This window comes from Cyclopterus lumpus, chromosome 23, assembly GCF_009769545.1.
Source record: "Cyclopterus lumpus isolate fCycLum1 chromosome 23, fCycLum1.pri, whole genome shotgun sequence".
Classification (NCBI taxonomy): domain Eukaryota; kingdom Metazoa; phylum Chordata; class Actinopteri; order Perciformes; family Cyclopteridae; genus Cyclopterus; species Cyclopterus lumpus.
The window spans coordinates 7,265,401-7,289,323 of record NC_046988.1 but is presented as its reverse complement, the minus strand read 5'-3'; the positions used below and the strand labels follow the sequence as shown (position 1 = coordinate 7,289,323).

General features: G+C 42.0%; 2 protein-coding genes across 2 annotated transcripts in view; both read left to right on the top strand.

Annotated features, from left to right (window-relative positions):
* The window catches only part of exoc4 (exocyst complex component 4), a 100,549-nt gene extending 92,717 nt beyond the window's left edge, over positions 1-7,832 (top strand). Inside the window, exon 20 of the mRNA XM_034525984.1 lies at positions 6,571-7,832. Coding sequence (XP_034381875.1) covers positions 6,571-6,808 — 238 coding nt within the window. The 3' untranslated portion in view covers positions 6,809-7,832. The remainder of the gene's footprint in view (positions 1-6,570) is intronic.
* A 1,822-nt stretch (positions 7,833-9,654) lies between these two features.
* On the top strand, positions 9,655-23,696 carry lrguk (leucine-rich repeats and guanylate kinase domain containing). The gene is made up of 21 exons (XM_034526315.1): positions 9,655-9,865; positions 10,108-10,161; positions 10,734-10,835; positions 10,977-11,058; positions 11,222-11,322; positions 11,592-11,673; positions 11,870-11,994; positions 13,273-13,416; positions 13,798-13,878; positions 14,079-14,165; positions 14,365-14,471; positions 15,043-15,162; positions 15,853-15,949; positions 17,960-18,073; positions 18,802-19,003; positions 19,669-19,785; positions 20,035-20,195; positions 20,495-20,583; positions 20,912-20,971; positions 22,221-22,363; positions 22,686-23,696. Exons 1-21 carry the CDS (start codon positions 9,776-9,778, stop codon positions 22,898-22,900), a joined length of 2,373 nt encoding a protein of 790 aa, XP_034382206.1. The 5' UTR covers positions 9,655-9,775; the 3' UTR covers positions 22,901-23,696.
* Positions 23,697-23,923: the final 227 nt, after the last annotated feature.

Below are 23,923 nucleotides of genomic sequence, written 5' to 3'. Positions count from 1 at the left end.
TGATCTAAAGCACATATTGTGTGCTTGGTTAACAAGTTACCTGAAGAAAATGTCAGTTGTTCTAATATTGATTGTCAACTTTATTTGATTTTCTTCCTTTTACCCATCAGGCAGTTCCATTCTGCTCCGCACACGCCGATGATCATCTCAGCACTTGTTGTTTCAGATCAGATGAGCTCGAGAATGACTGGCTTAATGTCATGAGTCCACATTATTAGCATACTTTTATTCATTTGTATTTGTGTGTGTGTGTGTGTGTGTGTGTGTGTGTGTGTGTGTGTGTGTGTGTGTTAGACAAACAGGTACACATTTATTGACATTCACTTTTGCTGTGTGTAAATATAGTCTCTGTCCGGCGCAGCAGCATTTAGGGTATGTTTTTCAGGACACACTGAGACATAACAAAACTCATAGGACACACTCTCATAACGCGAACACACATGCGGTGGGGCTCCGTGCTGCCCGCTGACCCGTGGAGGCAGGATGCGGGGCTGTCATAACATCCTTAGCTAACTCACAAGCCCCTTTGCCCAGAGCTAGGCTAAACACCAGCCTGACAGGTTCACTGCGGAGATGCCCCAGAGTTCAGACCAGCATAACCACCTGTCTGCTACTGGAAATTACTCCGCCGTGCTGGTGTACATGTGTGAATGGTACAAAAACCTTGTGTACTATGTATTGTCCCGAAGTGTACTGCCCCAGCCTCTGCGTGTCTCACAGCTGCTGTGCGGGTGTGCGTCCACTGGCAAAAATAAACTGAGTTTGGTTTTGTGTGTGTGTGTGTGTGTGTGTGTGTGTGTGTGTGTGTGTGTGTGTCGAGGTGACAGGCCGGTGTGTCTACAGAGAATGTGGTAATAAGTACGGTTGATGGCCGTGTCAGGAGGTAGTGGGTGTCAACAGATAAAACTGTTTGTATTTAGGCCCAGCTTCAGTACACTGTCACTTTGCTCAGCTTCTGTCTACCTCCCTGTCACCTTGTGTCTGTCTCTTTATCTCTCTTCCTCCTCCCTCGGCCCCTTTTTCTCCATTTTTTCTTCCACCGTCCACCACCTCTGCTGAATTGTTTTTGTCTCTGTTCCCTTTCAGCACCTCCGTGCATTCGCACAATGCTGTATGATGATGGTCTTCACTATGTGTGTGTGTGCACCTTGCAGCATGATGACGCTGGTCTTTGCTGATGAGGTGTGTGTGTGTGTGTGTGTGTGCGTGCTTGCTTGCTTGCTGTGCATAAGCATGATGGGTCTTGTCTTTGCTGATGAAGCTTAAGTCTCTGAGCAGACCTTTCCTCATTACCAGATGAGAGAGAGAGAGAGAGAGCTTTCACATCAAATGATTAACTGAGAAATTTGAGAGAGAGAGAGGCAGAACGGTGTAAAGACAGAGGCGACATCCACACCATGTACACTGGCATTTTCACATTGTTTTTTGTAAAGATCCCTCATATTTAAGAGCCAAAGGTCCTGCAAGATGTTTTATACCGAAAGAGATGGGGAAGCAATTCAAAATTCCTGTATCTGTTATTGCAGCAACACGTCTTGGGTTCCAGCTAATGTAGAGGTTTTATCCACAGCCCCCCTCCCCACACACACACACACACTAACAAACGTGTTGTTTCAAACGCGCTGACGAAGGCAGCCTGTAATGGCCTTAATATTGTACACGCCAGATATGAGGGGGAATGAATTGTGCTGATTCCTTGTCTTTCTCGTGCTTTTCTTTGTCCTTTTCCTCCCGCTCTCCCTCTTTTCCTCTGTGTTCCTCATACATATCTGTCGGTCCTATGCCACATCCACACACCATACATGTACTTTGTATGCAAGCAAAGGGAGGGGGGTGGCTAATTAAAATTTAATAGAAAGTGCACCATGGAGGCATGTTGACGCTTACGCACACTCCTGCTGATTACTAAATCACCGCTCTTATAGATGGGACTTCTGGTTGGAGCAGGTGGAGAATGGACATAAATAGAGACAACAATTCACAAAAAAAAGGATTCTGGTTTCATTAACTAGCTGTATCTTTAACGGGGGAAAAACGAAGTGTACGTTTGTGCATTAGCGTGTGCATTTCACCGGGGGGGGTTTCTTTCTTGATGGTGGGGTGCTGAGAGAATTTAATCTTATTAACAGCCCGTACCCTGTTTGGCAAATTGCTTTCCAACTGCTTGGGTAATGAACTGTTTGAAAGTGTTTTCAGCAAACACTAACATGCCTCTCACTCCGACACGTGTTGAAGCACACAAACACGCCTTACACTTTCTCTTCCTGAAGCAGCAACCTCCTCTTTCTGCTGAGCAGAGGCCAGATTGCCAGCTGTCCACACACACACACACACACACACGTACACACAATCAGCAGACAGTCTAGCACACTGTCTTCCTGTCGATGTAGCTTTCTGTTCTGCTTTTAGATGCTGCAGAGTGGATTTAGAGCCCCATCCTCAGTTATAAATGAGCATCAGTAGCTTTTAACAAATCCTGTGTGTTCCTTCCCCTAGATGCATCACTGCCAGGTGAATTACGGTTGCTATTATCCCGTAGTTAAGCCCTGTTTTATAGCCCTGACAAGGTATTTGTTTTACTTTCACTTCAGCTTTCCAGTTATGTTTACTATTTTATTAGACACAGAGTGCTACAGGAATAAGTCCTGAGATAAGGACATGAGTCTGTGCAATTCCGGTTTCCTCATCTCGAAAGTCAATTGGTTTTCTTAATGGTTTTTTGCTTAGATGCCGTAAATAAAGTCTGTAATTAACCCAAGCTGATGCGATTTTTTTGTTTTGTTCTACAATATGAAATACGTCGGTTAATAGCCCTCTCGTAAAGTCTTAAGCTTTTACATGTCTTGTGGGCTCGTGCCAACGAGTCTGCATTTACATCCTCGTGGTGTATATCTCGCTCCTGCAAGCAAACATTTTACTTCTGCCGATTGCGTTGACGCTTTAGAAGTCATAAAAGTGGTGTTTATTTGTGACTTTAGAAGAAGAAAAAAACATCCAAACAGAATGCGGTGCCTGTCTACGTGCTCACAGTCATGATTTCAGTTTTCGGCAGGTTGATGTTCATTTCCCACTGTGTGCATAACTTACCAGTCTACCAGAAGGGTTTTCCTAATTGAAACGGGGAGCTGAGTCTACAAACTTATTATACAGCCAATACAAACACAGAAACAAGAACTCTGAGATCATTTGTACTGGGAACAATTACTTTTTGGGGGTGTTTCAAATGTGCATCCATCATTATTTGTACAGAATACATCCCAACCTGACCCAGCTCACACTGGGCAACAGACAGGACAGAATATAGAGAGACGGGCACATTCCCACCAACAGGCAATTTACACTCTCCAATCAACCCAACGGCATGTGTTTGGACCCACGCACCAAAGCTAATGTACAACTAAATCCAACTAAACTAAACTGCCGAAACAAATACTTTACACTCATGTAGTGCACAGAGCTTTGCAATGATTACGCCTCTTTAGAAATTTAGAATGAATCGGTCTGAGGTAGTCAGGTGCTCTTGTTTAACGCTCTGTTTGAAATCCACATTTTCTTTCCTCTAAGCTAAGCTGACTCCCATTGAGAGCGAAGGATGGATATTTGATTGAGGGTAGCCTTCTGTTAAGAAAATCTTCCCTCAACAAAATTACATTTTGTATTCGTCTCAGTTATGTCGTCTTCTTTTTTTCACGAGATCAAAAAACTACAATTTTCCTCGAGCAGTGGCTGGGTCTAGGGAAATAGTAACGCTTTTGAACTGGTGTTTTCCTGGGTGAGATAAATGCGCCGACACTTAAAAACACTTTGCATAAGCTAATAGATACAAAGCAGAGGCACATTCAACGGCACCAACATTTAAACGTTGAAGCAAAAATACGCAGCCCATTTCGTAATGAGATGAAACCACACGTGGGATCCGTCTTTATCTCGCTCGTTTGCCTTTCTTCTGTCTTGCCCCCCGGTTAAGGAGTAAACCATTGTGACCCTCATCAATATTGGCAAGCGTATTCATGAAATACGCTCAAGGATGGAAAAAATGAACAAAACCTTGGAGAGAAAATTGAGAGCAGGAGGGTGAATGAGACAGAATGCAAATGCTTCGATGACCAAGGGCATTACTTGTCAGGGGAAGGCCAAAAAACAGATATTATGCACCACTATTTCTCACTCATCGCCTCAGTCGTCACTCTCTCCCCCCTCTCTGTATCTATCCATCTCCGTCTCATTCATTGTGCCCCTCCTTTACTTTTTCCAGGTCTTTTTTCCGACTTTAGAATCTCCAAAATGACAGCACATGAAACACCGTGGAACAGCAGCTCCCTGAGTGCTCATTAAGGCCTTGTTAGCATCGAAAAATGATCATCTCAAGAAGGGAATTGTTCTTGGATGGGTGATGGAGCTAAACAAATGAGATAAAGGATCTTTTCTCAAGAAAATCACAAAAGAACGGAATCCTTTACTCTCATCTTCCACCGTCACAACAGAGAGCTTAACCCTCCTTATCCAGGTGCTTTGCTATCACACAAAGAAAGATTTGGAAACAGGGGGACTCGCCTTTTTTTTTCTTCTTCTCGCTCAACCACAAACGCCTCCAAGGCCTTTCATCAGCCTAACAATGCCAGAGCCACAATTATCTGTTCACAGGACAGCAAAGCAGCGGGAGCCGCTGCTGTTGAGCGACCGGCATCCGCCCTTGGCCAAGGTGGCCGGTTAATGCCTGCAGAGGAAACTCGGTTTGCCTGAAACTGTCTCCGAGTATATTCACTGTCACGCGGAGACGCCAGCTCATTAAAATGCATATGCTTGTCGTGTTACACAGGGAGCCGTATTTCCATGTCTACACAGGAGGAGCAGCGTGAGCGGCATGTTAGCAGAGCAGCAGCGGTCCTCCGGCCGTGTGTCGACACAGAGATGCGTTCAGGCACAGTTTTGAGTCCAGGTCACCCACGTTTTGGCAGCACTCAAAGCCCAACACGCAATCATTGTAGTTATGCGAATAATAAAACAAAATGTAAGATAATATATTTGAACTGTAGCATTACCTTTTTTTTTCTTTCTTTTTTACGCAAAAAAGGAACACAATCTTTCACAAAAGTTAAAGGTGGAAGGAATATCACAGCAGCAGTTTTACACATTTGAGCTTGTCTAATTTAAATCGCATTTACTTTACGTCATACCTAACTATTTAAAAAAAACGACTTTGTGTTTTACAATTTTTTTTCCCCTTTTGCTCCAGCCCTCTATTGGTTTCTATTTATCACCATAAAATATGTGCATCAATGAACTGAATTACCAAACAACAACAACAATTGTTATGTCGACAAAAATGAACACAGTATTTATTTCTTCACTGTGATGAAAAACCTTACTCAAGCAAATTTCAAGAGTCGCCTCATTGATTTTTGTATCGCACATAATAGTTGCTTAGCTCCAGAAGAACTACAAATGGATGCACAAACTAATCTTTAAACACACGTGTCATAATACAGTATGTGTGTAGCCCACCTGATGTCCTCTTGCATTGACTGGTTCTACAACTACTTCATGGAAAGTGTAACATTAAGTGTGTCTTTAGAGAATGGGATTTGTCCATCGCCTGGGTCAAATAGTGCTTAAATCTATTCTAGTGTGTGCTTGCGTTTTGTTTTTGAGCATAGCTGCTTGGCCGACACAATCCCTCACACACACACACACACACACGCACTCTCTCTCCAAGGTATTTGACCTGTTTTGCCCCCGAGCAAAGAACACTGTCTGTCCTGCATCCCAACACTCGCCTGTTCATTACCGTACCTCCAGTTTCTTGCCAAGCAATGCTTTCCGCACATGGATGTGTACATTGTGTTTATGAGAAGTTACTAGAGTTCATATGTATGGCTAAATAATGTCATTGATTCTAGTGAGTATTACATCTTATGCTCACAGACACAGGAGGTATACCTCTAGATATTAAACAAGAACATACTGACAGCATATATATATACATACATATACAGAGAGTCCCAGCTCACTTCTGTCTGGCATATTTGACCTTTCCATCTGATGTTTTAGTCAGCAGTTGGAAGCGTGTGGCATTCACCAGCACTCACTCTCCCTTTGTGGTCTTTCGTTATCAGTATGTACTTCATGGTCTTTTTCAAATGGCCCACAGTGGCCTCAGGTTCTGGTTAAAGACCTATTAATTCTACACACACCTCTCTCGGCTCTGTCGACGGCGGTTCATTAAAACGGTTGCTGTAGTTTGTAGCCGCTGAATGTTTTCCCTCCACCTTCAATGTTCCCGTTGGCGGCGGGCTGAGATCCTTGAAGTCCTTTTTAAGAAAATTGGGTTTGACAGCAACAGCAGTTAGTTTGGCTTTTGTGTTTCCCCTTTGTTGATGTTACTTCTTTTTATTCTACACTGCAGTAATGCATAGAGGAATATAACATGTTATTAATTTGTTTTTTCTTCCTCCCGCTTGCTTCCCTTCGATTTCTATTCTTTTATGTACTCATTTTTATTTATTTTTTCATCCATAACCTCCTGACACGATTTCTCTCTCACTTCATTCCCGGTGTCTCTCCATGCAGGCAGTACTACGAGATGCTGTACAACACCGCAGATGAGCTGCTGAATCTGGTGGTGGACCAGGGTGTTCGCTACACGGAGCTGGAGTACATCAATGCCCTGTCCTTACTCCATCGCAGCCAGACGGGTGTAGGGGACCTGAGCACCCAAAACATCCGGCTGCAGAGGCTGAAGGAGATCATCTGTGAGCAGGCCGCCATCAAACAGGCCACCAAGGACAAGAAGATCACTACAGTGTAAAGAGGACAGGGTCCACAGGGGGGTTGATGCCCCATCAAGAAAACCTCTGTCCTAAAGAAATGAGTTTCAGATCTGTCTGGCGAGAACATGTGCAACCGATAATTGGGTCATGTCTGCAAAAGTAAGGAATGGTAGAACACAAACTTGCAGAAGAACTTAAGAAGTGGGTTAGAAAAGACTGAAATAGAGACTTGCTCTATACCTAGATCACATAGTGTGTGTAATCTGTTGATGGAAATTCAATTTATGTGAAACTGTAGTCCAGGGTTGATACAGATATACTTTCCAACACTGAGCACATATATATATATATATATATATATATATATATATATATATATATATATATATATATATATATATATATATATATATATATATATAGAGCTGCCCTCCAGGGACCCTCAGTGTATGCAGCACTGGCTCACTCTAATTGGGAAGCGAGGCGACAACCAACACAACTGCAGACTTTGCAAGTTGAGCTTGCTCCGAATCTGTGTAATAAGGTTACCGACAGTATGTTGTCAATTTACACTTTTTAAAAGTAAGTACAAATGCAGCACCACTCCACCGTGACTCCAGTTCCAGATAAAAGGCGATTGTCTTGGACACTCACCCGAACTTAGGCCCCAATCTCATCTCATTTTCCTATTAGATCTAAACTGCTGCGCTCATTTACACCTCCATCTCTCCTCTCCTGGCAGCCCCACGAGCCCACTGATTCTGTCTGCAATAACAGATGTCAGATTAGACTGTCTGAATGAGGCCACATCTTCCGCCTGCTGCCAATTGCGGTTGGTCCCCAAAGATTTACCCGGCAGTGAATGGCATCATATCCATGGCTGTTAAAAATCTGTCTATCTGTCTCTTTTCTTATAGTTAGTGCAGTAAACTAGTGTGGAACATTGTGAGCTGAGTAACATCATTTACAAATTGAATTGAGACTCTATACTGAAGATATTTTTGCTGATTTCAATTTGATCCTTCCATAAAAATAAAGTTTCTTGCAAATGTTATAATTCTACTCCGACTTTCACTTTTTGTGTACAGACATGTGTGTGAGAATACATTTCATCAGTCACACTGGCTCTATAAGCTTAAACATTGCTATTCTGAATCTTTATTCAGTTGTCCCCACTAGACGTGTGCAGGACTCTTATACTGAACATACAAATCATTCCCCTCCTTGTTTTTAGTTCATTAGCTTGGGAGAGAAGTACTTAACGAGAGTGGAATGGGAGCGTTGTCGATACGGGGGGCCCGGTGCTGGTCTCCCTGAAGCCCATAAAGCAATCCATCATAATGACACATGCTGGGATCGATGGGAAGACGACCATGTTGCCGCTGAGGGCTTCGTCTACCACTCTGAAACTTTGGGCTCATTCAGGTGGTCAGCGCTTCTTTTGAAATGTTATACATGCAATACATCGTTAACGGACTGTGTCTTTTCATGAACAGATTCTAATGTGCTAATATCCCACTGCACACACGTAACCCCTAAAAGTCCAGAAGGCTTATGTATTGGACATACTTCATGAATGCTGTACATGCTTTTTATTCATGAATGAAATATATCAAAGAATAATCAAGGTTCATTTTTTGAATTTGCAGGTAACACTCATCTGCTGTTTTATTTTACGTTTCTTTTTATTTACAATGTACCTTTTATTTCGCACACCTGGGATGTTAGTAATCGCTGTTTCAAGCAAGAATGTATTGAAATCTATACATGTTTGTCTAGAACAAGTTTAAACACCCTCATGGCTTCTCTAGGTGAGTGTCATCTTAGAAATGCTCTGAGATGTGTGTCTCGTCTAAATTAAGCACACATGATTTGTTAATGCATACACTAAGAAAATAAATCCTTCAAATTCCCTCATGTTTTGTGTATTTTGTAAAGTGTTTTTCCTTGTGTGGGTGCATAACAGTCACATTTTCCATTGAGGGAAGTACAGCTGACAAGAGTTCACGCTCACACTAACACCTTTTCTGCACATGACACCGTAGTCCATCACTGTTGTGATACACCCGAGATGTTATACCGCCTTGTGTCATAAGCGAGGACGGATCCAAAACCAACACTGGAGGATGTGTTTTACCTGACAGCTGTGATGGGTTGTCTGACATGGTTTGAAGCATGACGTGCAGCATATTGGAATCAGAAAAATAAACACAGACAACATACCAGCTAAAGACTTGTGCTGTTGTAGGCTCTCTGTGCTGGTGTTGTGCCATATTTGCAAAGCATGCCTGTGTTATTGGCCCTATTGTTCCCTACTGTCATGAGTTTTCTTTTCTTTCTTTCTTTTTTTTTTTTTTCTTTTACACTGACAACCAAATGTGTTCATTCTATGTAATTGACACTCCTACATTGTACATATGTCAAAATGCCTCGATTTGTTGAATGATAAATCCGGAACTCTTAAGTTAGTCTCGAGATATCTAACAATCTGTGATCCCTACCGAGGCGTTCAGAGTCTGCTAACGGGTTGAATGGTTTTCGTAAACTTTACTAACCACTACTCCATAAAAATCCCCCGGGTTGTTTCCATCTTTTTCGTTTTGGGGATGCGTGCCAAGTAAATATTGTAAGGCTCACGTGTTATCTTTAAATGTCTAAAACAGTGGCTGTAAACAACATTCAAATTTAAGGTTGTAATCTTATTTTCTATTCTTCTTAAATAGCGGGTCCGTGAACGAAACATGAGCGTAGGTAGGAAGGGTGTGGCGTTTGGCGGAAGAAAACTATATGACCCACAATACCTTTCACCTCTCACAAGTCTTGAGCGTTGCCCAGCGACGAACAGCGTATGTGTTCATGTGAAAAGCTAGGTTAGCTTGTTAGGTGGCTGGAGCACAGATACATTTCAATTGTTTTTATTATTATTTATTGATCACAAAGTTCCTAGTTCGACTCCGTGTCAGTCAGCCTGTAGTCACTCGTCACCGACTTTTTATTATGGAACAATGAAGGAAACCACGACGTCACCTAGCAGCTGCCCTCCAGGGTCCCACGATGACGCTCCAGTGGAGCTGGAAGAAAACAGAGCGATGGAGGTAAGTGGGATAACGTTTGGTGAGCTGGGGAAACTTAACACGCTAAATGTACTGTTTTACTACTACTTAGAAATACACTTTTTGTGTTTTTGGCTTTTCAATTTCACTTATTTTACTGCTTTCGTCTCTGACAAAAAACACGAGTATTGTGCCAAATTAGAATCAGTGTTTAATTGGTAACGTCAGTGCATTGTAATGGAGCAGTTTCAACAAAGCTCCATAATTGTTCTCTTATGCAACAGATAAAGCAAGTAACCTTGCACAAGCGATCTGAGGAAGCAAAACAACACAGCAAGGTCAAAGAGTTTATTATTTGTGTTTGTGTGTGTGTGTGTACGTACATAGTACATCCCTCTTTGTGTGTCCGTGTGTGTGTGCGTGTGTGTGTGCATGTGCGTTTGTTTATTTGTATGTACATCCCTCTGTGTGTGTGTGTGTGTGTGTACGTACATACGTGCATCCCTCTTTGTGTGTGTCTTTGTGTATGTACATCGCTCTGTGTGTGTTTGTACGTACGTATATCCCTCTTTGTGTGTGTGTGTGTGTGTGTGTGTGTGTGTGTGTGCATGTGCGTTTGTTTATGTGTATCTACATCCCTCTGTCTGTGTGTGTGTGTACATACATACGTACATCCCTCTTTGTGTGTGTCTTTGTGTATGTACATCGCTCTGTGTGTGTGTGTGTGTGCATGTGTGTGTACACTGCATGACTTATGTGTACGCTTTTAGGAGCAGAAATCTGTGAGCACTAGGTGAAGGTTCTGTAACTGCATTGTTATTGGCAGGGATGACCGTAGTTCACTGGTGTACATTCTGCTCTACTATTCTATTCAAATACCACATTTCCTTCTCTTTTTTTATGTTGACAGAAGGATGGTGTTTTAACTGCTGAGGTGGTTTCCAGGCGTGTTTCCAACCTTGGACGCCTTGCCACCGGGCTGCAATATTTGTACCACCACCTGTGTCTGCCTGTAAGATTGATTTGTGTAATTTATCAAGGCAAAATAATTTGTGACAAATCAATTTAAATGTTCTTATTGTCATGTTGACAGTTTAATTATGATTATGTGGCACATTTAGTTGAACCGAGTTTGTATTTTTCTCAACTCTAGAGTCAGGATCTCAGTGACATCTCTGTTTTATGCAATTATGTCCATCTCCAAAAGCTGCAATTGTCACACAACAAAATCAAAGGTGACTTTTTTCTTATTCTCCTATTCATTAAGACTCCTTAAACCTATTACAGACCTATTATTTCTAAAAGCCTGTGACTCCTCAAAAAATATATCTAATCAAAGCATGAACCTTTCTGTTTCTGTCGTTATGATCAATTACTCTTACTTTTCTCAACTGCCAGATTTGTCCTGCGTGAGCCACATGCCCTACCTCGTCGTCCTGGACGCTTCTCACAATGAAATCTCCAGCTTCTTTGGATTCCAGCCACCCAAGAACCTAAAAGTAACGCAAGACCTTGAGCTGACAGGATAAGACCACGTTTGATTGATGGCTTGGGATTCACTTTCTCGTGCTATTCCCTCATGATAGGCCTGGATTTCCATAGCCCATCTGTAGTCTCTTTGAATATGCAGTTGTTCAAGGCATTAACTGCCCTTGAACAACTGTGAACTTTAGCAAATTGAAAATTCTTTCCCGGGATTCAGTTGAGGAATTTCTTTACTTTTTATGACTTTTGTTAACATTGTGCTGCTTTCTTTCTTTTTTTTCAGGAGGTCAATTTCTCTCACAACCGTATAACAAAAATGAAGGACTTGTCAGCCTTTTCATCTCTTATTAATTTGGATCTGGGCTGTATCCTTACTGAGAGACATTGACATTAATCTTGAACTTGCACACACACTCACACACTTTCTCTATCTTTGTCTTTGCCTCATTCTCTGTCAGTCACACGCAACATTTTTCAAAACCCCATGGCGTTTTTCTTTACCTATATACTGTTCAACTACATATTTCCCTCGTGTGTTATTCTTAACATGTACCTACTCAGACAACAGTTTCAGTGAGATCAGTGGTCTTGAGCAATGTTGCAAGATCACCAATCTCAGCCTGGAACACAACAAGATCTCGAGGGTCAGAGGCCTGGACACACTGCCCCTCACACATCTCTGCCTTGTAGGTCCAACTCTCTTACAGTCAGAAATATGATACAAAGAGGGCGCATTCGCACACAAACATTCATACATATACAGTACGCTCAAGCGCATACTTACAAACATGGGTTTTAAACAGAAATGGTATTTGTCTTTCTTTGCCAGTGCTTGGCAGTACTTCCACTTACATGTATGACTTTGCTTTGCAGGAGGTTGTTTCCCTCTATGTGTTGTCTATTTGTCATTGTGCACACACACACACACACACACACACACACACAGTAGGAGCTATTTCAGAGGTAAGTATTTTACCTCATGTATGCAAAATGTGACCTATTTATGTTTAGCTCTCTATTCTCTCCCCTCTGTCTTTCTCGTTATGTCTCTGTCTTTGGCTTCATTTTTACATTTAATAAAACCTTGGCCCCCTGTTTGAGAATCACCATATGGTCCAACAGCAGGCCTTTTCTTTCTCGTTCTGTCTCTCGTGTGTGTGTGTGTGTGTGTGTGTGTGTGTGTGTGTGTGTGTGTGTGTGTGTGTGTGTGTTTGTGTGCGTGCGTGTGTTCTGTCCTTTATCAGTGTTTCCTCATTGTCAGCAGCCATCGGTCTGGCTGTGTCTGCCCCTGTCTGTAGCTTTGCTTTGGGACCAGCTGCTGGTGTTTGAGTGAGCCTGGACCAAGTTCAGCACACAGAGGCACACATAGACACACACTCGTACCTTGTCCATCCAGCATCCATCTAATCCCATCTCTGACCCCACTTCCTCTCATGCTGGCTCCCTAAACAGCGCACCCCTGTCAGCCCGCCTGTTTCCCAGCCCATCACAGCCCCGACCTGGAGCTTCAAGGGACCAGTGCAGTCACCCACCCCCACTGACAGCAGCCCTCTGCCAGGCAACACGCTTGGCAAGAGTAGGACGAGGTGTGGCCAGACGGCTAGATAACAACTTTAGTCAGTGGAATGGAGAGAGAAGCAGGCTTGGGACCCTGACAAGGAAGGAGGGTTCATGTCTGGTTCTTTAGTTGGTTCGCGTGCTGCGCTTGCACCTCGCCAGCTGTTTGGCTGTCAGTCCTCACCTGTCAGGATTTAGCAGCGAGAGGCAGGCCTGCCACTCAAGTCAGGACTGAGGGGAAAGAAGGCCCAGGCACCCTGCAGAGCGACCTTAATATTTAGTAGTGGGGATCGTTAACTGTATATGAAGTAGAACCATGGGTTGGATGTCACTTATGTGTGCTTGCATATTCATTAATCTCATGAACTTGCCTCTTCAAATGTGTCCTCTCTCCTCTCTGTGTCCAGAGGGGGAACCAGCTGGAGAGGATTGAAGGGTTGGATAAGCTGACGTCTCTGCAGGTTCTCGACTTGTCTCTGAACCGCATCACCACTCTCTCTGGCCTCCAGAATCTCCACCTACTAGGCTCTATCAATCTGGAGAAAAACCTGGTATTAATCTAAAAGAGAGAAGCAGAGAAATATGTCAGCCTAAATCTTACATTTTATTTAGCGTGTTTTATAAGATTAAAATTCAGAAACAGATGGAGATTTGTAATGCTTGTAAAAATAGGAACGCATCATACTGTACCATCACACGTAAAACTAGCTCAACACAGAGGTTTTACTGATAGTGAAATATCCACAAAAATAATTACTAAAATGAAGTGCAAGTACCATCTAATACAACAACAACATTCTAGTTTAATGATAGCGGAGTTGTAGACAAGGTTGACAATTTACTTTCAGGCCTAGCAAGTTAATGATATAACAAATACAAATATACTATTACACAGGGAGTGCTGCATGAATTTATTTGTGGTTTTGTTTCAGATCAGTGAAATTCAGGAGTGCAAACACATTCATGATCTTTTCCTGTTGAGGGACTTCAACCTGCTGAGAAACTCTATCCAGGTAACCCAACCCTTCATCGGCCACTTGGTTCTATGAGAACCTGTATGTGTGTGGAGGTATATTGTGTATGAAAGGTCTGCATCTAGTCCTCATGACTTCTCTACCCAGCCTGTAAGCACCCAAGGCTCTCGATGACTTCCATCTATATATGTATGCTGCTTTAAAGTTGCTAAAAGACTTTATGTGAATATAATTGGTAGGAGCAACCCGATTACAGATTGGCAGTCATCTTCCTCCTCCAACATCTGACTGTGTTGGACCAAGAGAAAGTCACTGCTGAAGAAAAGGTACAAATAAACATAATAATTGATAATTTTCATGACCAGAGGAACACATTTTATCAACACGCTTGACCTCCATGTTGAATCAAGGATACTAGCATTTTATTCAAGCTAGAATGAATGCCACCAACCTAATTCAACGGTTAGATTGTGCATCAATGTGGGATTGCTCATGGGGCACTTGATTACTGACATTAAATTCCAGGTGTCATCAGTAAACAAGTATGACCCTCCTTTGGATGTGGTGGCAGCCAGGGATCACATGACCCACCTGGTGTATCATCTGATGCAGCCTCAGGTGCTCTATGACAGGTTAGTACAAATACACAGTATTGTTTAAAACCCTAACCTCTGAATGGTGCTCTGCCTTCTTGAACGTAAAGCTTATGATAAAACCACCCAGTGGATTAAGTTAATATAATGGTAACTATTTCTTTCCTTTTAATGAAAGGAAAAAAAGGATCCAACAAAAATGTTTCCAGAGGTCAGTGTGAAGATTTACAATCAAATCGTAACAATCATAATCACCTTCTCAAGTCAACGGTCAAGAACGCTGTTTACAAACACGTGCAGCAATTTAGTCGCAGTATATCTGATGCTCATAGTATGTACTCCCTGAAAGAAGGAAAAAAAGTGTTTTAGCATCAGCACTTTTTTTTTAGAACATCCATCGTCAGCAAATAAAAAGCTGCAGCTACAGTCAATTTAGCATTCTCCTGTGCTTCCTAGATGGAGCACATCCATATAGCCCACAAGGCTCCCGCTTGTATCGACTGTAGGAGGGGCTTCCATGAACGGAGAAGCTTGTGCACCATCTTCATGGTGTAATATACCTAACTCCTGCTGTGTGTGTGTGTGTGTGTGTGTGTGTGTGTCCAAGCAGTACGATGCCCAGTGCAGACTCTCCATATCCTATGCTGGTTCTGACCGGTCCTCAAGGCTGTGGGAAGAGAGATCTGGCTCACAGACTGTGTCAGGAATTGAGTGAATACTTTGCCTACGGGTCAGTCCCAAACTTCATGTACACATATCACCTGTCACATACTTAACAGCACTTTCACTGCGACTAAAATTCATGCAGTGGAATCGACTGAAAATGCACATTAGGTAATACTTCAATGTTGAAATAATCAATGTGCTCTTGCTTGGGGCAAATAAAGAAAAGTTTCCTTTCCAGGGACATTTAAGCTTTTAAAATAAATCTACTCTGAAGATACTGTTGGTAATAGCATTAGCGTACAAGTAAATCAATTAGCTGTATCAGTTTTCTCTTATGTATCTTTGACTTACTACAGTGGAAGTCAAAGAGCTGCTAATAATGTTAACCTTACAGTTGAGTCTGGTGAAACAAAGCAATGAGCCGAAAGCTTTGATTCTCAAGTGTTAATACAAATGAATGTGTTAACAACCATCTGCTCACGGAAATATGAAATGATAGGTCAGATATTCTGAAGTCTATTTTAATACAAAACTCATGCTATTTGTGCATTATGAAAGTTATTTATTGTTGAAATCAATTCTGCTGTCCATACTTGTTGGAAGCAAACCCTTTTCTAGCACAAAAGAAATAAGAAATAAACTGCTGCTGTCTTGACTCACTCTTCTCTTTGGTGGTTCAGGTCTGAGATTTTTCAAATAAATGATTTAGCTGGATATGTTCTATGACATTTCTCTCCTGTGTGTGTTTCCACAGAATCAGTCACACCACTAGGGGGCCAAACTTCGAAGAGGAGAATGGAATTGATTACCATTTCGTCAGTGAGGAAGATTTTCAGAACATGATTCAGATGGTGCGTGAGCTTATCGTTAAGCTTCTTTGTACAGCTCAGACTCCGGGAGCGAACTCATGAGAACAAAATACAGGTTTCATGGTTATTTTGAACTCAAAATAATCATCTGCAGTCAGTGTTGTAAGTCATGCAAACAGAATAATACTCACCACAAGCTCATTAATTGTACAGGGTTTTGAAAAGCTTTCACATCAGTCTCTCATCAAGGTTCAAATTTAATTCACTCACTGGCCATAATGAGTTGAGTAGTTGAGATAATAAGTTTTACTTGGATTGATTGGTTTATCTGACTGAAATTTCAATGAACACAGATATATTTATTTGAATTGCAATTTAATAGTAGTTGCATTGTTCTTAAGGATGACCTACCACAGCATCGCCGACAGCATTTCCTTGTGAGTGATGATTATTAGATAACTGACAAAACACAGAGAGCTAATGGGATTAATATCATCAATACCTTGATTAAGAGGGTCAGTAACTGCCAGGGGACGATTTTATATACACGCTCAATTTATATTTTATTATTCAACAGCAACCGAATCTGATTCATGCAGCTTCTCTTCTTAGAGTCAGAATGGGTGCTGAGTTATTGGACATATTTGTTTTCCATCTTGTCAAGCTGCCTGTTATGTAAGAGTGGTGGGGGATGATGGATAGAGGTCTGGGTCACGTAATGATTTACACAGCGATGGCTTTCACGCTGGAATTGATTTCTTTTGTGTACTCCAACAGAAGTGAATCAGCTTAACTTTACAGTCCGTCACTCCCTCTTGATGATTTGTCCATTCTTCTCCTTCACCCTCCATCCTTGATTCTCCTGTTGTCGGCTTCTTGGTTTACTGCTGTCCTGTCCTCCCTTTCTTATCACGCTCTTGGCTTCCATGTGTCAGCTGCCCTCTTCTGCCTCACTGCTTTTATTGTTTACCCTCACAAGTGCTTTCAGCAACTGTGCAATCCTCTTGATCCCACTTCTTATGGCTGTTCAAAATGAATCCCAATCAGCAGTCCTATTATGGTCCTTACAGTGGCGTAAACACAAGGAACACCTGCTGTGCAATTTGGTCAGAATAGCGTCCGACTCTGGTAATACGGAATCACAAGAATAATATTTGTAATTGAGTCTGTGCTTTTTACTTATCTATTTAAATATTTTTTTCAGGAAGCTTAAATTCATGTTTGACTTAATGTCTTCAGGATACACGGATGTGTGACATTAATCAATGAAAAGTATCTAAATTAAAATGTAGTGAGTCACAGTTCATGAGTTTTCCCTATAATATTATTGTTATTATATAATACCATCTGTCATACTGTTAGCAGGGAGAAAGTTGAGCAATTTTTTATTGGGGAAACCATAACAAAATAAAGTCATGTAAGATTAAAAGTATTTTGTTTACTTCCAGTTTACTGCTCCCGGCTCCACATGTGAACATTTGATTGAGAGGCCAGTTTCAACGTTGAGTGTGTTGGTCTCTGTGCTCTCTTATTTGCTAAGATTTAAAATATAACAAACAGCAGTAATACAGTCAAAATAACATTCAGTAAAACAATACAAAATAAATAATTTACACTAACAGCTACTAGATTATAGTAATATAATTCATCCTTGACCTTGAGAAAGGTCTGAAATCACTTTTGCTACCACAAACCAGAAAGAAATAATTACATGTTTTAATGATATTAGTGTCATAAATTATGCTCTTTAAATAAAACTGCCCAAAAAGCAGACTGACAAAAGGTCAGGGGTCATGAGTAAGAAATAACTAAGAGAGATTTCTTCTCTGACCACCAGGTCAAAAGTTTAGTTCACAGGTGGGCTAAAGAGTTCAGGTTGTTAATCCTGAGAGTACATGCTGTGTTTGTGTTTGCATGTCAAATATTATGTCTACTTTAGGAGTTAAATGAAGCCTCATATTTATGGTAACCATAATGAATGATCGGGCAATAATGTGGTGCACTAAAATGCTCTCTCATTCTTTCCCTTCATAACTGGAAATTGCCTTGTAGGGTAAATTCATCCAGACCACGCAGCACGGGGGTCACAGCTACGGTCTCACCATAGATGCCATCGAGGAGGTAGCCAAAGAAGGACTAGCGTGCTGTGTGCATATGGAGCTGGAGGTGCGTACGCACACCTCTTGTCTGAGAGTACATGAAGCAGACCAATACCAAATGTGGTCAAGAAAGCCAGTCGAGTGACAGACAGGAGCCATTTAGGATCTAGCAACATATAATTATGAAAAGGTCCTACGGTTGTACATTTATTTCATTTTGAAAAAAATTGACATTATAGTTAATAGAATTCAAAATTGAGAAAAGAAGTGCCCTCAGTAGAGTGCAGATCTCCACCAGGTTTGTCTCCCATCTCCCTTCCCAAACAAAGAGGAGTTGAATGGCAGCGTAGTTAACAGAAACACGGTTTTATTCATCTAGTATCTTGCTTAACTTGAGTGGATCATAAGATATTGAGTATGGAATTAATTGACAGATGCTCAAAGAACACTTTTCTTTGGATGTCAGTGTTTAAGCCACAACAAAGGCCTGGAACAGATTAGGTAAGGCTTGTTTTTAGCCTCGCCGATAGTCAAAAAGGCCTTTTTGCTACTGAAGCAGTGGTTGATGACTTCCGGTAGCCGGTGAAGAGCAGTGAGAAGTCAGCAGTCAACAATTGTGAATCACTGCAACCTTGAGCATATAGCCATAAAAGTGCACATACAATATTATGCTGTTGCGCCATGTAGTATGCAAGAATATTCAGAAACACACACTGGACCAGACCTATGATCTCCCCCACAGGCCTGAGATCCCCCATTGGGACAGAACTGCTCACTGTTTGTCCATCCTTTCAGGGTGTCCTCAGTCTGAAGAACAGCCACTTTGAGCCTCGATACATCCTGCTCATCCCCACCCAGGTTGAGAAATACACGGGCCACTTGAAAAGCCGCGGCCTCTACACCGCGGCGCAGATCGACGTGGCGATGTCCCGCGTAGAGCTCTACGGCAACACCAACAGGCTGCGACTGGGATTCTTCGATAATGTTATCCCCTGTGGTACGGCAAAGAAGCACTTTTTCTTCATTGTGAATGTATTTCTTAACGTTTTTTGATGCTGTACTTATTGATTTAAGTGGACATTGCAGAGGCGTGTCATGGTAATTATATATAATCTAGTGGTTAATCAGATCCATTTTATTATTTAGTGAATGGAAGTTTCAATGTGGTACAACGTGTAATCATTTGTGTTCTCAATTCATTTTCAACAGGCTAAGAAAACAAAGGAAGAAAGTCTTTGCTGTGCTTGTTCTGTTCCCTGGCAGTGTGTCATTGTAGCGCCTCGCACAGTTAAAAGAAATGGCCCGCCTCAGTCTGGCTTAGAGCAGTCCCACTGTCATTGGTAGAGCCTCGGATAAATTAACACACTTCACTAAAATCCATGCTCTACACCACTTTCAATCCAATTACCACATGTATTAAGGGCGCGTAGCCGCAGAATAGCTGTGTTTATCATTCCCTCATGAAGGCATTAATGAGATGAACATACAGAGTACGGAGCCTCATCACTTTTATGCACTGCTAGCTACAGCCTCATTACGCTAAGGTCATCATCCCCATCTCTTTGATTCATTACTGTTTGATGGGAGATGCATTGGCTCTGTACACAACCATATTTTTGTGTGTGTGTGTGTGTACGTGCGCGCACTTGGCTGTGTGAGTAGACAACTGGGAGGAAGCCTATCGAACACTGAGGCAGATAGTGAAGGAGTACCTGTTGGTAGAGGAGCAGGAAGAAGGAGAGAACAACAACAGAGGATCCCCTGACAACACCTCCACGGGTGTGTATTTGTTTGTTTGTTCGTTCAGATCATCGTTAGCCGACTCAAAGCGTCAGAGTGCTTATTTCTTTGCTGTCACTGGTAGTACAGTGCAGTCAAGGGCGCCTTAGTTTTAAGTGTCAAAGTAAATTTACAAGTGACAGGAAGCATCACTCAGCCTGTGAAAATCCGATGTATAATATCTTCATCAAACCAATAACCATCATATGCGCTATTACACACTATTGCTACACTCTCTTTCTCTCTCAGGTCACGAGCCAGAGGAGAAGCCACGGTCGCCACCTCTGTCGGGGGCGGGATCCGGAGCACTCGCAGCGCACTCTGCCACAGCGCTTGACCCCTCAGACCTGTCTCACAGAAACTACTTCAACAAGATCCAGGCAGCGCTCAGCCCTCAGAAGAGCGCCGCTGTGAGTTACAAGACGTACACTTTATTGTTCATGAAGACTGTAAGTGAATGTTAAGTAGACAACTACACTGTAACACATTTACAGAGGGAAATATCATTAATCTTCAAACTGGATGCTTTCCCCTCATTTCCATACATCATCACTCCCTCATCCCACTTTCCTCCCCTTTTCCCCGCTTCTCCGCTCCCCTTTAATCGTCCTCCACGTCAACTCCTGTTTCTCACCTGCTGTCCCGCTCCGTCTCCCCCACCTCTCCTCCTCCTCCTCCTCCTCCTCCTCTCCGTCTCCCTCCTCTGCAGGAGCTAGCTTCCATCAGGAGGCGTGAGCAGCTGGTGAGAGAGGCCATTGTGGGGGAGAGTCTCGGGATCTACAGCCAGCTCTTCAAAAGGTTCATTATTAGGAGCGCGCACTCCACTGCACTCCGGTGCTTAATTTCAAACGGGCACTCTCAGCTGGGCCAAATTGGTTTAATGTGTCCACTTGTCCTAACTGCGTTTTGATGGTTTGTTTTGGGGTTATTGTTTGACCTTGAAGGTGAATTGGCAGGTGGCCACATCATTTGAATCTGAGTGTTTGTTAATATGATTGGCCTGTGTAGTGGCACTAAAATATACCAGTCACCACTTGTGAAATCTGAATGAAAAGACCTGAATGTAAAATTGATTTTTTGCTTGTGAAGAATGATTAAATTTACTCCTAATTTCTGTTCACCGCAGCTCTGCTCAAAAAACACCATCATCACTGCATGATCCTAATCCCCATTTCAGTGAGGACAGGTAAGAGCGCACACATACAGACACACACAGACAAAAGCACTGTACATGCTTACAAGTGCTCGCATACTACCAATGCATTTAAAAGTCACAAGTAAGGGCCAGATGTAACTGTATGATTATAAGAGATGGAGACGCATTACTTTAAAGTTGTATGACATTTCACTCTTTATGATTTCTAAATTCAAAATAATAGCACTTTGATTTATGATGAGGTGAGAGAACGTCTTGTGGTTTCATTAAAAAAACACAATGTGGAGTCCAGACCTGTTTTTACAACATATGTTCACTTTTATAAAGCTCATTATTCTGGTGCAAGCAATGTGGGGACAAATGCAAACACACATGCACAGACACACACTTGCTCACAAATACATGTACGCATACATTTTGATTTTAAAGCGTGTACACTTAAACTCAATAAACAGGCAGACTGCACGATTATGGGTTCAATCAGACATTTGCATAGTATGCATGGTTATGTGCTTTTTATCACTTTTGCAAATTAGCACCGATTTATCCCAATCCTTTAAAAAAAACACATACAGAGATACAGTACATGATCAGTCAAAATGTATTTGTTTCCCTCTGGGTTCATGTTCCCAGGAGGCGATTTTTGGAAAACTTGTTGAAAATCGACATGTGAGCGATGCATGCTATGTGGCTTTTGCATTACTCAGCCCTTCAGTATTTCCAGACATCTCTCTACTGGTTGGCAACGCTTTTATATAAGAATGTGTCTATACTTGTCTCTGTCTCACATATAGTAACAGAGGATCCTTTCCTATTTCTTTGATTTGTTTGCTTATCGTCTTGTGAGTGGGCTTGCGTGTGTGTACGCATCTAGCGTCAGAAGCTAGTCGGTATACCAGAATGACAAACATCTTTACCTGTTTGTTTGTTTATTAACAACCAAATACCAGAAATAATCATTCCAAAATGAATGTCTCATTACCGATTTGTTGGCACGCTATCAAAAGTCTGGTCAATATCTCCAGCTCTGGAGGTCCTGCTTGAAGGGGCTTAAAACTTCCAAAAGACATTCTGCTAAAAATGTCTTTGAGCTCCTCACTCTTGATCCTTTTGTGCTTTTCTCACTTTTGTCTCCGACCTCTTAAACAACCAGATATTTGTTTAACTTCACACATCACACCTCTCTCTCTACATGAACTTCATCCTCCACTTTCCTCTCCTTGTCGGTCTCTTTTCCCCCTCACCCGCTGGGGTTTTTGTCTTTTCCTCCTTTCACAAGCAGCTCGGATGAGTCTCGTGCCAGTTCAGCGCCGACTGTGCCCAGTTCAGCGCCGACTGTGCCCAGTTCAGCCGGGGGCTTTTCTGGTTCAGTGCAGCCGCTCGATATGTCTGCCCTGGGACACACCTTGGAAACAGTCAAAGGTTATTATTGTTTTTGTTTTTGTCATTGTAGGGCATTTCTGCTGTTATAGATAGCAAAGAGAGGAGCTATTTATGAGTGGCTAGAGTTCAAGGGAAAAAGACAGCTTAACAAGTTATTTGTTGTTATTTATTATACTTTAGCACACGATATTTGTCTTTTGTTGTTCATTTTATGATTTATAAACAGTCTCTACTCTCTGTAAATTACCAAAACACTACATCTGATTGTAAGATAAGTAAGCTGAGTGAATGTAAGATCAAAACACATGTTGATGTGTTTCCATACAGTAAAATATTATCATTTCATACCTCATGGCATCAGGCGAAACTCCCGAAGCCCCGGATCCAGGCACAGACCTGCTGGCCGCGGCCGTGTCTCCCTCCTCTGATAGACGTCCTGGGTCCAACGTCAAGCCCATCCTGCCTCCAATCCCTTCTGGGCGCAAGACGCCTGCATCACCCAGCCCAGCGCCTTCACCCAGACCCAGTCCGAACACGGCTGTCGAAGAGGGAGGAGATGTAGACGGGGAGGGATAGCTTCACATAGCCTCGGAAATTAGAGGAAGTCATAAAAGCACATCACTTAAAATATAACGTTATTCGGTTAAATTATAAGAGTGTCTTTAAAAGTTCAAAGTAAACCGCAAAACACACGTGTGTTGCTATCTAACCACAAACTAGAGTGTGATGTGTTGAACCCAAGCCAAACACTTGAGGTCAGACTTAACTGTCGGCACTTTTCCTGTGAAATGTTGCTCGTGCCACAGCACGCCTGGATCTTTTGCACTGGCTATATACTTTATAAATGATAAGTGATGGGGTTAATGACCAGATATACTGTCTATAAGGAGACTACAGTATAATTATAGGCAAAGTTGTGTTTCTCCTCTTTGTAGAATTACTGGCGTACTGGCCTGAAGGTATTGCGTTGTCATATGTTGTGATTAAAGTCTTTCAGTCATGAGGAATACAATAGTGTGTTCAAGATAGTAAAAAATAGTAAAACAGTTATTTTTGGCTATTCATATTAATGTGTTCTAATTCTTAACTAAAAGTACTGTCTGTTCATCTTGGAAAAGTTTATATCTACAAAGTATGTAATATCATATGATATTTTATGAATGTGGCATTAATTTTCCTGACAGTGAAGTGGCATTATATTTCCCACTGTTTACTAATCTCATCAAATAGGATTTGCCATTGACACCTAGATGCAGATATGTCATATGCAGCATGGAGCTCTTGTCAATGAATGATAAATACATCATTAATCTTTATCTCCTCTGATGGGATTATTTATTCAACTGGAAATCCATTCATATGGAAGTTGTTGACAGGAAATAAACAGTGAGCCATCACAAACAACTTTGTGTGTTTTTGTCAGATGTGTGTGCGTGTGCGTGTGTGTGTTCGTGTGTGTGTGTGTGTGTGTGTGTGTGCCATGCACACAGTCATACATACTTGTGCACCTGTGTGTGTCTGTGAATTTTGCACGGTGTTCATGCTTCATTCATTGGAAATTTAAATTGTCATCTGTCACAGATGTACGCATTGCTTGTG

Coding starts and splice junctions, on each gene's coding strand:
- lrguk (XM_034526315.1), top strand. CDS start 9,776: ATGAAGGAAACCACGACGTCACCTAGCAGCTGCCCTCCAGGGTCCCAC. Junction 13,879..14,078: donor TGCTGAGAAACTCTATCCAG/GTAACCCAACCC, acceptor TATAATTGGTAG/GAGCAACCCGATTACAGATT. Junction 14,472..15,042: donor CCTCAGGTGCTCTATGACAG/GTTAGTACAAAT, acceptor GTGTCCAAGCAG/TACGATGCCCAGTGCAGACT.